Here is a 13,985-nt window from a genome sequence, read left to right as displayed (position 1 = left end):
TTGTTCTATTGATTTTGTGCTTCTCTGTAATCAGGGCAGTCGACCTTTATTATATTTGTATGGGCTTAAATTTATTACACTTGCATTGACCCGGGAACATGAAATCTGGCAGTCTCACCAAACTAATGGGGTTCACTGATCTGTATCTAATCTTGCTCCTCTGAACAGAAACTTTCACCACAATGCACTTCTTATTTCAGCTTTTAACAGTGTCAGCCTTACTTTGTGTGCTTGGCTGTATTGTATTACATAAAATGCACCACAAAACATTCAGTTTTAAACAAATAACACAAACCCTGCAAACTAATACACTGGCCTGGAGCAAATGGCAGAACATTTCCTCAGGTGTGGTTGTGATTGGAAAATGTTTTGGCTTGTAAGAAAAGAGGGGCATGTTGCTTCTAACTGAAAGTGAACTGTCAGCATACGGTTTATCCAGCAGGTTCAGGCTGAGTGGGAAATGTCTGACTTTTAAGGAATTAATTCTTTTTGCAGCAGAGCTAATTGCAACTGTGGGGCTATCCTCTTCCTGATGATTATTAGTTTTTTTTTAAGTGTACACTGGAGCATGACAGGAAATGTAGAGCAGAACAAGCAACAAAGGTGGTCACATTTTAAATACCTTTAATATGAGTAGCACTCATTATTTCCTTTTCTTCATTAAGTGTGTAATTGGAGTGCTAAGCCTGGTTAAGGTAGACTGTGGAGGGAGTGAGCGGCGTCTGCACTTTACTAAGCTTGGCCAATGTCCAAAGCGTCATGGCTGAAGATCTTATAATGTTGTGTTAGTGCTGCCTTTGCGTCTGCATCCCATCTTGAACGTGCCTTGGCTGCAGGAGAGACAGAGTTGTGCTGGGACTTCCTTCTAATGGGTCTGTGCCAGGAGTTGTTCCCCACATACAGCTCGGGACATGATGTGCTCACCCTCACTCCGTCTCTCTCTCTCTCTCTCTCCTGCTCTCTCATCCACTGTCTCCCTCCAAGCTTCCCTCACTGTTGCTTGCCAGCCCAAAAATAAACCTTACCTCAGAGGGACGTTCATTGAAATGTTTATTGAATGTCTCTCTCACTCCTGCTGCTTCTTTTTGCTACCCGTTTCTCTCTCTCTCTCTCCCCCCTTGCATTCTTGTTTTCTCATGTGTAAACATGTGTGCAGTTTAAACCCACTCTGCACTCCCTTTGTTGTGAATGTGGTCGTGCCCTACTGCCTTATTACTTGCACTGTCTTCACAAATGCAGTGAGACAGTTGGATAACAGCACATTGTTATTTGAAGCAATGCACCGAACGTTGCTACGACGTGGGAAAACAAGTATGTTCTGTGTACTAGTGCAGGGTGTCTTCCATATTTTCATGCCTCAATTAGATGAACAGTAAATCATGACCAAAGTGGAAACTTTCCTTTTTTATGTGAAGAACATGAGAAATTACCAACGCTGACATTGAAAGCTGTGATTAGAATAGTTATTTTTATTCATTGTCAAATAGGATCCCTTCTAATTGTTCACATGGCTTTGTTGGGGATCACAGGAATCCTCTTAACGACCCTGTTTCCACCGTCAGATATACTCTAGTGACTCCCTTTATATTTGTCTTTGTGCCCTCAGTAACATCCCCAGTGTGGGCAGCACCATGGACCAGGATTACAGCCAGACCTACACCCCTCAGACCCACACGCCCTTCATGTCAAACAGTGCTCCACCAAGTAACAGCGGCGCCGGCATCCTGCCTTCACCCGCCACCCCGCGTTTCTCTGCACCCACCCCACGTACGCCGCGAACCCCACGCACACCTCGAGGCCCCTCCAGCGTCCAGGGCTCGCTTAAGTATGAGAACTCCGACTTGTACTCGCCAGCGTCCACCCCCTCCACCTGCCGACCACTCAACTCTGTAGAGCCGGCCACCGTACCCTCCATCCCTGAGGCCCACAGCCTCTACGTCACCCTCATCCTCTCCGAATCAGTCATGAACCTCTTCAAGGACTGCAACTTTGACAGCTGCTGCATCTGCGTATGTAACATGAACATAAAAGGAGCTGATGTGGGCGTTTACCTGAGCGACCCCATTGGTGAGGCCCAGGAACCCTGCAGCTGCGGCTTCAGTGCCGTGGTCAACCGGCGCTACGGCAACGGCTCGGGCCTCTTCCTGGAGGACGAGCTGGATATCATCGGCCGTGGCTCGGACGTCAGCCGAGAGGCAGAAAAGCGCTTTGAGGAGCTGCGGCTCTCCTCGCTGGAGAGAACTGGAGTTGGGAGGGGTGACCGTGTCCCAGACGAGCTGATTCTCCTCCTGCAGGACCAGTGCACCAACCCTTTCTCACCCATTTCAACCCTGGAGCATGACATAGTGACACGGGGGCCAACTGGGGCTCCTGTACCGCCCTGTGTGAGGGTAGAGGAGAGGGACTACCACAGCGACTGCTACATGGCCCTGGAGCATGGCAGGCAGTTCATGGACAACATGTCAGGTGGCAAGGTGGACGAGGCGCTGGTCAAGAGCACCTGCCTGCACCACTGGGCCAAACAAAACGGTGAGAAATATGCCATTCTGGATTTTCATGCATGGACATCACGTTTTTTGTTGTTGGTTTTTTTTTTTGCCAATTTTCTATTGTCAGATGAACAATATCAAAGTAGATCGTGGTTTTTTTATGTTGAATTTCTTATGGTGCCATTCATCTTTTGCTTCCCTTTTACTCCTTTGTTGTACAGCAGTGGACGTTAGTGCGCTGTGCTCTCAGGACGTTTTGCGGGTGCTGATGTCCCTGCAGCCCGTACTCCAGGACGCAATCCAGAAGAAGAGGACGGTTAGGTCATGGGGCGTTCAGGGTCCCCTCACCTGGCAGCAGTTCCACAAGATGGCTGGACGGGGCTCTTACGGTAAGCTGGGAACAAGCTGGGGAAGTTTATCCACCTTCTGCACAGGTCTGACGATGCTTTGCTCCCATCCAGTTGTATTAAATTCAGATATCAATAAATCAATGTTTTCCACCACATATATGACGGAGGTGTCAGAGTACCCTGCCGGGAATAAGACTCCTGGAGAAACTCCCTGCAAGTAAAGGCATTTAAAATGATTCCCGGTCAAATCCATGACTGTGAGGGCGATAACAACATTTGGTGTTTGTGTGTGCGTGACATTTGGGATGTGTGTGTCTCGGGGTAGAAAAACTCTGGCTGTTGTCAGATCAATAAGCAGTGTGGTCCCTCTGCTGTGGTCCAGATGTCAGCTCTGTTGGGAGGAGCTGTCAGATCGTTCGGTGACCTCACATTCTGATGCACAGTGGAGGGCTGAAGGAGGAGGAGGGAGGCTAGCTGACAGCTTACCTGTTAACAACACTCAATGGTCTTTCTTTCCTTGTGTTTCTCTACGCCTCCACCCTCCATGGTTGTCCCCTCCTTCTCCTACTCCTTCCACTTCACTCTCACAGGCACAGACGAGTCCCCGGAGCCCCTGCCCATCCCCACCTTCCTGGTGGGTTATGAGTACGACTTTGTGGTGCTGTCTCCGTTTGGTCTGCCCTACTGGGAGAAACTGCTGCTGGATCCCTTTGGCTCCCAGCGGGACATTGGGTACCTGGTGGTTTGTCCTGACAACGAGGCCCTGCTCAGCGGTGCCAAGAGCTTCTTCCGAGATCTCACTGCTGTCTACGAGGTAGAGACTCTGAAGAAGGGTGCAAACACTTCACTGTTAGCGCCATCCAAATGTAACACTTTGGCAGTTAATTATGCAAACAGAATAATTCTATTATTCCTGAATGTTTTGTTATTGACCTGACCAATCGAAAAAGCTCTAGAAATACATTCAAGTCTGCATTTGTTAACTCACATGAAATGACTTGTATGTACCAGTTCACACACTCAGGGTCTTTGCCGCTTTGTGTTTTTCTACAGTCATGTCGACTTGGCCAACACCGGCCCATTTCCAAAGGCTACCCCGATGGCATAGTGCTCGTCGGTGGCAATGGAGCCAAGAACCTTGTGGATCAACCCGTCAGCGAATGGTTCCTTAAGGCTGCCAGCAGCAACAGCGACGCCTTCACTAAGCTCAAACTCTATGCACAAGTGTGCCGCCACAACCTCGGTACGTATCATTTGCAGCCTGCCCGGTAACTGCTGCTGCGTTTTTGATACTTCATGGCCCCTGGTTCATCTGCTGTTCATTGCGCAGTCAGGTCTTTGTTGCTGAATTTCCACCTTCGACACCACTTGCTTTAGTTATTAAAAAGGCTTGCTAGAGAGCCTTGACTGCTTGAAGAGAGTTTGAAATCAGTGTAGGAGTAGGTGAAGTTGAAATGGAATAAACGGAGAGCCTTTTTATTTTCTCAGTGTTTGATGTTATTAATAAAAGTCCAACGGTGTTCTCTCCCCTTTAGCTCCATACCTCGCATCACAGCCATTGGACAGTTCCCTCCTCACGCAGCCCAGTCCCCTGCCTTCGTCCAGCCAGTCATCATCCGCACAACTGTCTAGCTCCACCTCCAGCTCAGTGGGCCAGCAGGGCTCAGTGAATGCTACAGGCTCCTCTGTTCCCAACAACAGCGGCACCAACGGCGGCTCCACAAATGGCTCTGCGTCATCCAACAGCCTGGTGACATCCTCAGGCCAGACTGGCAGCGGGATGCTGTCTGCCAAGCCCAGCTCTTTTCCCCCCTTTGGGAGTATGGGGAGCCAGGGCCAGGGAGGTGCCCCCCAGAGTGGACAGCTGGGACAGCAGGCTGGTACCCAGAATACTGGCACCTCAGGGGACAACTCCAGCAGCCAGGCCCAGGGGCCCACAGAGCCTCCTGAAAGGTACAAGCCTATACAACAGCTACAAAACAAAAGCAGATTGTTTTTGATCAGTTTTTGTACATAGGTGAGAGCAAGTCACAACAAGTGTGGATCTACTGTATGTTAAGTATTTTAATGTTGTAAAGTCACTGTCAAGAGCTTAAGTGAGTAGGTAATTACTTCTATTAAAGAAAACAATCATAATATAATAATTCAATAGTAAAGCACCCTTTTGTCTTCTGCAAAGCAAAACATGTGTCCGAGCCATGAAGTTGCTAAGCAACACTTACGAACCAATTTGATATATGATATCAGCATATTTTTGATCATTGCCACTTAAACACAGTTTTGTGTTTAAGTGGCATTTAAGTGGATTTTTCAGTAGTCTTGAATGTGTGACTCAGCCATTCAGACAAGATCAGTTTGGTAATACTGTGTGTGTGTGCTCCTCTGGTGCTTTCCCCAGCACTTTGGAACGAGAGAAGGTAGGTGTGCCCACAGACGGGGAGTCCCACGCCATCACCTATCCACCTGCCATTGTTGTTTACATTGTGGACCCCTTCAGCTATGAGGAGGCCGATGGTGGCCCGGGGCCTGTGCCAGCCCACTCCAGTGTGTGGACGCTGGGTTTGCTACGCTGCTACCTTGAGATGCTTCAGTTCCTGCCCCCACACATCCGCAATTCTATATCTGTACAGGTAAATAAAGTTCCCAGTCGAACTACATTTTTATTGTTGACCATACTGTGTTTGATTATCGTGAAGGTAACTGCAGAAGTGAATGCATTAGTTGTGTATTCAATGTCAGTGTGTCAGTTACTCCTGAGTGTTTAACAGATTACACTCAAGAGCATCATGACTAACATAGTCATCGCCATCAGAAGCAGTAAATTGTTCATGATTACTGAGTGACCAGAAGAATCGAAACTCTTTAACTTCTTATGTTTAATGCAAATTAAGTCATACAGAGAGATTCTTACACTTAGGTCGTCTGTGTCTAACAACACACCTATGTCTTTTCACCTCAGATTGTCCCCTGCCAGTACCTGCTTCAGCCAGTACGAGGCGAAGACCGTCATATCTACGCCCAGCACCTCAAGTCTCTTGCCTTCTCTGTCTTCGCTCAGTGCAGACGGCCGCTGCCCACCTCCACCAATGTCAAGTCACTGACGGGCTTTGGCCCGGGCTTGGCCATTGACACCGCGCTGAAGAGCCCAGAGGTACATGCAGTACATGGCCAAGTTGTAGCAGTTGCTTTGACATAATCCATCTATAAAGCAGAGAAAGCTGTTGTGCTAGTGTGCAGTTGCAGTTCACCTCTTTAGCTGATCGGTAGCAGTACCCCGTCGGCTGTGTGCGTTAGCATCAACATGCTAGTGTTGTCCTCTGATCGATAGGCAAGCAGACAGAGGCTGACACCGTGGCCTGAGCAGCAGCATTTCAGTTGCTTCGAGTGCTCCCGCCAGGCATGAACCTGACCTGATATGACACAGCCTTTTGCCCCGGCTGTGTTCAGTCTGCCACTGAAAAGAAAGAAGGCAATGAGATATAGAGTTCTTAGTGCTAACCATCCTTGTAGTTTTTTTCTGCTGGAACAGAACCAAGAGAACTTGTAACCCTCTGCTACTCCAGTTTTCTTTCCATTATCTGCTTGGCTAGCTCCCTGAGACCTCCATAATGGGATCTCGACTCCAGGTTTAGACAAAGGGGCGCTTTAGATCAGGACCTAATTCGGTTTATTTCCTTGCAGCCACTGCTACCTTTTCCCTTTAACACAACCCTTGAGCTGCCATGCTGGGAGAACTGGGATGTGGATCGGACAGTGAGACTGGCATATGCGACAGTTTATCGTGTAAAGATACCAAGAATGAATGAATGAACTCAGCCGAAATGATTGAAACAAAGGATTTCCTGTCACTGCTAGTCCAGCAGCCAGTCATGCATGCATGACATTTACTTATCTGGAGTCGGTCCAGTTTTTATCCATTTGTGTAGAAGGGCTGAACATGTACCCTAAATCCTTTATCCTCACATCTCCCCTTCCCAATCTGCAGAGGCCGGAGTGTCTACGTCTCTACACACCTCCATTCGTTCTAGCACCAGTGAAGGACAAGCAGACAGAGCTTGGAGAGACATTTGGGGAGGCATCACAAAAATACAACGTGCTGTTTGTGGGATACTGTCTGTCCCATGACCAACGCTGGCTCCTGGCTACTTGCACTGACCTGTATGGGGAACTCCTGGAGACGTGTATCATCAACATAGATGTGCCCAACAGGTAGGACGACCAACATCTGCACAATATTAAAACTTACTGGCTTTACAGTCTTTATTATCACACTTAACACCACCTTAACAGGTGTGACACAACTAAGAAAAATAATGTATTAGCTGCCATGCAATGTTTTGTTTTTCGTGCATTTACTATCAAAGGCATTTTAACAATCTGGTCCATCGCATGTGTCTGAACACCATGGCAGTCACATCGTGACTTGCTATCATCCTCCACATTCTTGACTGGTTCCTTTTTCTTTGTGAATATCCCACATTCAGTCACAGCTGTACAACAAATGTATGGAACCTTACAAAAGGTGTGTGAAAGCAGCCACTAATGCTTTAAATGTGTCTGCCTGATATCAAAGCTGTGATTTTTCCTTTTTTTTCCCTTCAATTACATCATGTTGGCTTTTCACTTAAGTATATATTAAGCAGGAGTGGGAAGGCACGCGACTGTCAGTCAAGCATGAGCACTTTTACCAGATCAAGAGTAAGGCTCACGGACTGTTAAACCAGCTCCACTGACTGACAGCCAGGCACACTGTATGTACAGTACCCTTCTTTTTATGTTTGTTATGAATAAAAGAGGTCTCGACATGTGTGTCAATTCATGTTCCACAGGGCACGGAGGAAAAAGGGCTCTGTGCGGCGGCTGGGCCTGCAGAAGCTGTGGGATTGGTGCTTGGGGCTGGTGCAAATGACATCAGTCCCCTGGAGGGTGGTGATTGGCCGACTGGGCAGGATAGGACATGGAGAGTTAAAAGGTAAGGTGGATTGTCATGCTAAAATGCCTTTTCATGACCAGAAAAAGAGAGCATTCAAGAGTGTTTCATACCAGTTTGTCACTTGTTCATTCACCCCTGTTGCTCCGCTCTGTTGATGTTCCAGACTGGAGTATTCTGCTGAGCAGGAGAAACCTCCAGTCACTGAGTCGCCGTCTGAAGGAAATGTGTCGAATGTGTGGCATCTCCGCCTCAGATACGCCTAGTATCCTCAGCGTGTGCTTGGTTGCCATGGAGCCCCAGGGATCCTTCATCATCATGCCAGGTACAGTATGTGCACACGACAAAGATCATAAATACACTTACTGTTTTAACCACTACACTTTTCATCTGAGCCGCATTGCTCCACCAAGAAAGGCAGCGCCGAGGTGTGCTCATGTCTGTTTGTGTGTGTGTGTGAGTGCGAGTGTGAGTGTGAGGGTGTGATGGATGGCAGCAACATATCACAATGCGTGTCCCCTCCTTGTCCAGATCAGATTGATGGCAGGGAAAATCATGTACCTTTCTCTCATAAAGCACTAGCTCTCAGATGCCCATTGATCTCAAAGCGGTGTGATGGAGAGTCAGATCAATGGGTTTATTTTGGGAAACGAGTGGGGGATTGTCAGTGCATCATACCAGGATTGTGTTGAGCGATGCTGGGCCGAGGACATCTCCTTCCTCAAAAGCTCTTCAAGCTGAAAGAGATTAGCAAGACTGTGTCCTCAGAGGACTGTGACTGGAGGGGGGTGACATCACTGCAACATGGAGTTTAGACTTAAGAGCGTTGTTGGCAGCTGTTGTGACATTAGAAATCTAGTTCCTTGTATGATTATGAATGCAGAAACCTACTGCTGTGAGTTTAGTTCATGAGATCAATTTTGTTAAATTAAGACATTAATATTTGAATAGTCATTTCATTAAGTTTGAATGTTGTAGTTGAAATGGATTGTATTTGAATCAGTGTAAAGCTGTTACTTGGTGCACCCTTGAAGATGTTACATTCTCATTAGTATGTTGCATTGAAATGAATCAGTGAAAGGATTTTTTTACACTTTGATCAGTTTCATGTTTCTTGTGTGTTGCTTGAATACTACAGAGTTTGAGTGTGTTATGTTCCTTTTGTGAGTTATATGATGAGTTTGCTGCATCAGAGAAGAGTTAAAAGATTTTCCCCATTTAAAGATTGCAGCATCTTGTTTCATTGTCCGTAGCCACACTGTTGATTGACCCTGTCACTCTTCCTCTGTGCATCCCGTCAGACTCTGTGTCGACAGGCTCCGTGTTTGGCCGCAGCACCACCTTGAATATGCAGACGTCCCAGCTGAGCACCCCGCAAGACACCTCCTGTACCCACATCCTGGTCTTCCCCACCTCCGCCTTCGTCCAGGTGGCCAGCTCCAATTACCCCAACATCGACCCCAACATCGACATTCTCAATGCCACCACTGGTCAGTCATGCTCCTTCATCTATCTTGCAGTCGATCTCTGGGATGCTCTTGCAGTTTTACTTGACTGTTGCTCCTCCTGTTTCCTGGACCTTAAACAAAGTCACAGATGTTGAAGGGAAATGCGGCAATTACTGTGTTTTCCTCTTTAATCTGCTCTGTTTGTTTCCAAATCCTTCCTGTTTACTTTTCCAGTCTATTAAGACTCTGTTTTGTAGTGGTGTGTGTTTACATACTTAGTCATCTACAGCACCCTCAAGCTTATTTCCTTAGTGCAAATATATTTGTTGCCACAAAAATGAAGCATGGTCACTCACATCCGATACTCAGCAAATGGCAAAACTAGCTATATAACTGCATTGACGGTAGAAGGTCCACATTATATTTTCTGAAATGTATACTGTGCCAGTTATTGCCACAGAAAAGATGCTTTTCAGAGGGGAGCTAATCAGTTAAAAGACTTTGTACCACGTCGTCAGCTGCAGACTGTTGAATTATTCTCCTGCTCTCCTCAGACGGGTCTGATGCTATTGGGATCTTTGACCTGCTGGACCAGGAGAACGAGTTGGTGGACCCAGACATCATCAACATCTCACCCACCACTTCACCAGTACACTCCCCTGGCTCTCATTACCACCACGGGGGTGATGGCAGTAAGGTGAGACAACGTGCACACAGGTCATGGTGGCTGGGTGTCGCCTTTGACTGATGTCACGCCTCGTGTGTCCCATTCCTCTGTATGTTGTTAAATGAGTCAGAATACATTATGTGAAACGAAGCATGAAAACAAAGCTGACCTGGGTTGTCTGCCTTGTTGCAGGGCCAAAGTACAGACCGCATGGAATCTCATGAAGAGGTTCCGAACCTCCTGCAGCAGCCTCTGGCCCTCGGCTACTTTGTCTCCACGGCTAAAGCCGGCCCGCTACCCGACTGGTTCTGGTCAGCCTGTCCGCAGGCTCAGAACCAGTGTCCACTCTTCCTCAAGGTATCTACTCTGACCATCTCATATGGTTATTTAATAGTTTTTGTTTGTTTTTTAAATAGAGCTGCCTTTTTATACTAGTGCACAGTAAAAAAAAAAAAGCTCTTTTCATGGTTGAACAAGACAGCTTAGTGGAACAATTACGGTAGGTCATGGGGCATTCGGAGTACAACAAAAACAAACGGGGATATTAATTAGTTTTGCTTCAAAGAACAATTTAAGATTTTGGAAACAACGCCTCCTTACAGAGAGTTCTATGAGAAAATAGATACCACTTTAATGTCCATCCATTAAATATGCAGCTACAGCAAGCATCTGATTAGCTTAGCTTAGCATAAAGACTGGAGACGATGACACAACTAGCCTGGCTCTGTCTGAAGATAACAAAATCTGTCTACTCGCGCCTGTTAAAGCTCACTAATAAGCCTGTCATATCTTGCTCGTTTAATTTGTTTGAAAACAAAAGTGTAAAAATGACACGTTTTATGAGGGGTTATATGATGGACTCTTTCTTGGCTACGTGCAATCACCTCCTGGAGTCTCTGCTGATTGCTTGGAAACCAGCTCACCAGTGCTTCTGGCAAAGAAAGAGTACAGCACACAACTCCCCATAAAACCACAACTGTCCTTTAAAAATGCCGTTAACATGCGAGTCGTTAATGAACTGCGAACGTTTCCTGCGGCAGTTTTGTTGCCTATGTGACTCTACCTCAGCGAGTGTTGTGGCTGTAACTGAACCCTTGTGAGTAAGAAAAACATGGGACCAGAAAAGTAGATAGTTTTGATTTGCACTGATATCCCTTGCTTTTGGAATTGGCTACAGACTCACTGCTGCTGTCACCGCTCTGTGAAAAGGGCTGTAATTATTTAGATGAGATGTAATAAAAGGTTAATAACTTCATTATAATGCCATTGACACCACCTCTGCTCCCTCTCTCAGGCCTCTTTGCACCTCCATGTGTCTTCAGTGCAATCAGATGAACTACTGCACAGCAAACACTCCCACCCCCTCGACTCCAATCAGACCTCAGACGTACTCAGGTAAACAACACCAGAACACATCCGCCACAAGTCAAGTGCACAAAATACTATTACCACCCTGCTGACTGTGTTTTCAGGGGATTTTTGAATTTGCAGATTTTCTTCAGATTTGAAATGTTTTTCTCTGGATGCAAGTGGTGACTGTGCGAGAGTGAAATGCATATTTGAAGTAGTTTTTGAGATTAAAGTGTTTTGTGTGCACTTGGGTTGATTATAGCCAAGGACTGGATCACTTTGAAAACAAAACCTTAAAATAAATTCAAATTGAAGAGAACCTGCATTTCTTTTGTATGCCTGAACAGATTTGTGCTGGAGCAGTACAACGCCCTCTCCTGGCTGACGTGCGACCCGGCCACGCAGGACCGACGATCGTGTCTACCCATTCACTTTGTGGTGCTCAACCAGATGTACAACTTCATCATGAACATGTTGTAACCAACATTTACATGGGGGGTGTAGGGGAAACATTTCAGAGAAGAGGAAAGTGACAACTCCAGAGGGGCTTTCATCAAGACTGAAGAAAACCGCAAGAACCAGACCAGAGTATGGAGCTGGATCCTGCACCGAGATGGGATTAGATGGCTGTCCTAAGCCGAGGCAGTCCTGTCCCCCGTGGCTGTTACTGGTTGAGAATCCTGTCCCTGTGATTCAGAGACATGCACATAGAGACAAGGGAATAAAGAAGAGGGGGAAACCAGATGTTTGAGTCGCAATTAATGAACGTGAGAGAATGACAGATTGGTTGTCATGGTATGTGTCATGACAGCACAGTCACTGGCCAGTCTGTATCAGAGAGACAAGTCTATCTGTAAAGTTATTGGAAGAAAAGGGACATATTTGATCAAGGAAAAACTCAAGAATGGATCATTGGTTTTAAGACCTGAAATTCCTTTTTATTCCTTTGGATGAAATAGTATCCAAATGAAATGCCTGCATCTATCTTATTTATTGTAAGTTTGTAAATGTATAATTTGTCTTATTTCTTAACCTCTTTTATATATAAAAAATGGAGAAGGTTTATATCACCTTCCTGCTTTAAAGCAATTGGTCTAAGATATATGTAATCGTCTTAATTAAAAAAACAACCAGGAAAAAAATCCCATAAAAATTACATAAAGTCCCAGTAGGTTGCTTTTAGAGTATTATTTTTTGTATTGGAGACAGAATATTTGTATTGTCACAATGTACAGAAGAATTAGAGTGGAGAATTATGTTCCATGCCTTTGAGCATGAAGGACTTACAGCAAAGCTGTAGCTACAGAGGACTTGTACAGCAATGAACTTCACTGTGTTCAAATAAAGAGGTACATTGTTGTATATAGTATTTTATACCACACATTTAGACACAAAACCAAACGGCAATATATATAAATAACTATATATGAATGCCATGCCAGCAGTTGGTGGTGTGGCTCCTGTTTTAGGAATAAAGTATGTCAACTTATTTTCCTGTGCTTGTGTTCATTGCTTTGGGGAGGGGGACTGTGATGTGCAATTGGACAAGGACACCAATAGTGGAAGGAGAACTATTGGCACCTCAGGTTTGAACTTTTTTTATATGGGAGGAATAAAACGAGAGCCAGAATGTGAGAGCAGTCGTCTTCATGGCAGACATGCAGTGTCCTTTTCAGCACATCCCTTTAGTTTACTACACCTCTCCGTACTCTGATTGGCTGAGGTCTGTCTCTTTTGGCACCGCTTCTGATTGGTTATGGATGCATTTAGACCAGTCCCATTTTACTTTGGTGGGAAAGTAAATGTGTGGTGTAAATGAACTTTAACCAGCTGCGGATGGCTGCCCGATGGATATGCAGTGTTTGTGCACAAAGGAAGATCTACTGTCTGGATTTCTCCTGTTCAGAGGGAAAATGTACTTTGACGATTGAAAATCCATTGATTTGCTCTTTACTTTGCATATTTGCCAATATTTGTTGGCTTGAAAAATTTGACCATCAAAAATGTGTTTGGTCTTCTTTTGAGTGTAGATAAATACATTCAATATTTAATAAAACCCTGAAATTTTATTGTCAGTTCAGTGCCATGTTTTCTTTTTGGGGAATCATGGTTGTTTGCAGTAACCATCTGCCTCTACTGTACAGCAGGTCTGCAAGCTTGTTACCACACTCTATTCACAAGTGGGAACGGCATTGGAATAACCCTGCATAATAATTTGAGTCAGATATCTTACTTGTAAATTGCTGAATTGCCCCGGGGTTGTGTAGTAGCAGCTGGCAATTCTTTCTTTGGAGATTTTTCTGCATTTTTTTCCTCGCTGTCAGCAGCCTTTGAATACACAGAGGTCCTGCTCTGTTTGCCTCCATCCCTCAGCAACTGCTGTCACTTTGCCCTTGAAAATGTTAGTGGAATTCATACTGACAACATGTCAGTGACTGGGTAGGTAAACGTCTGCAATATTTAAGAGAGAAATCTAGATAGTTAGAAATCGACAGACACTTAGGCTGTTTGTTTGGCTATGGCTTCTCACAACTAAAACCAAGTATGTATGCTGCATGCAACCTCAGTATGGTTTCATTTAGACACTTAGCTACTTTTAGATTGTAGCACATTCATAATCACTTTTGTTTCCCATGTTATTAAAAAAAATATTCTTTTCTGCAGCACAGCCAGATATAAATAGAACAAAAAAAAAGAAAAGAAAAGTATACATTTCAGAAAACAATAAACAGCCTGTCTGCTATAAGATCA

The 13,985-nt window shown here is 45.4% G+C and overlaps 1 protein-coding gene across 1 annotated transcript in view; it reads left to right on the top strand.

The window, feature by feature from the left end:
- The window catches only part of med13a (mediator complex subunit 13a), a 68,018-nt gene extending 54,715 nt beyond the window's left edge, over positions 1 to 13,303 (top strand). Inside the window, exons 16-30 of the mRNA XM_076750196.1 lie at positions 1,607 to 2,529; positions 2,711 to 2,878; positions 3,430 to 3,653; positions 3,893 to 4,082; positions 4,375 to 4,792; positions 5,238 to 5,469; positions 5,799 to 5,990; positions 6,825 to 7,048; positions 7,669 to 7,811; positions 7,936 to 8,094; positions 9,071 to 9,259; positions 9,772 to 9,914; positions 10,077 to 10,241; positions 11,179 to 11,279; positions 11,582 to 13,303. Of these exons, the coding sequence (XP_076606311.1) occupies positions 1,607 to 2,529; positions 2,711 to 2,878; positions 3,430 to 3,653; positions 3,893 to 4,082; positions 4,375 to 4,792; positions 5,238 to 5,469; positions 5,799 to 5,990; positions 6,825 to 7,048; positions 7,669 to 7,811; positions 7,936 to 8,094; positions 9,071 to 9,259; positions 9,772 to 9,914; positions 10,077 to 10,241; positions 11,179 to 11,279; positions 11,582 to 11,714 (3,604 nt within the window). The 3' untranslated portion in view covers positions 11,715 to 13,303. The remainder of the gene's footprint in view (positions 1 to 1,606; positions 2,530 to 2,710; positions 2,879 to 3,429; positions 3,654 to 3,892; positions 4,083 to 4,374; positions 4,793 to 5,237; positions 5,470 to 5,798; positions 5,991 to 6,824; positions 7,049 to 7,668; positions 7,812 to 7,935; positions 8,095 to 9,070; positions 9,260 to 9,771; positions 9,915 to 10,076; positions 10,242 to 11,178; positions 11,280 to 11,581) is intronic.
- Positions 13,304 to 13,985: the final 682 nt, after the last annotated feature.

Source organism: Chaetodon auriga, chromosome 15 (genome assembly GCF_051107435.1).
Source record: "Chaetodon auriga isolate fChaAug3 chromosome 15, fChaAug3.hap1, whole genome shotgun sequence".
NCBI classification, from domain to species: domain Eukaryota; kingdom Metazoa; phylum Chordata; class Actinopteri; order Chaetodontiformes; family Chaetodontidae; genus Chaetodon; species Chaetodon auriga.
Note: the sequence above shows the minus strand (reverse complement) of the source record. Positions and strands in the feature narration are given on the sequence as shown.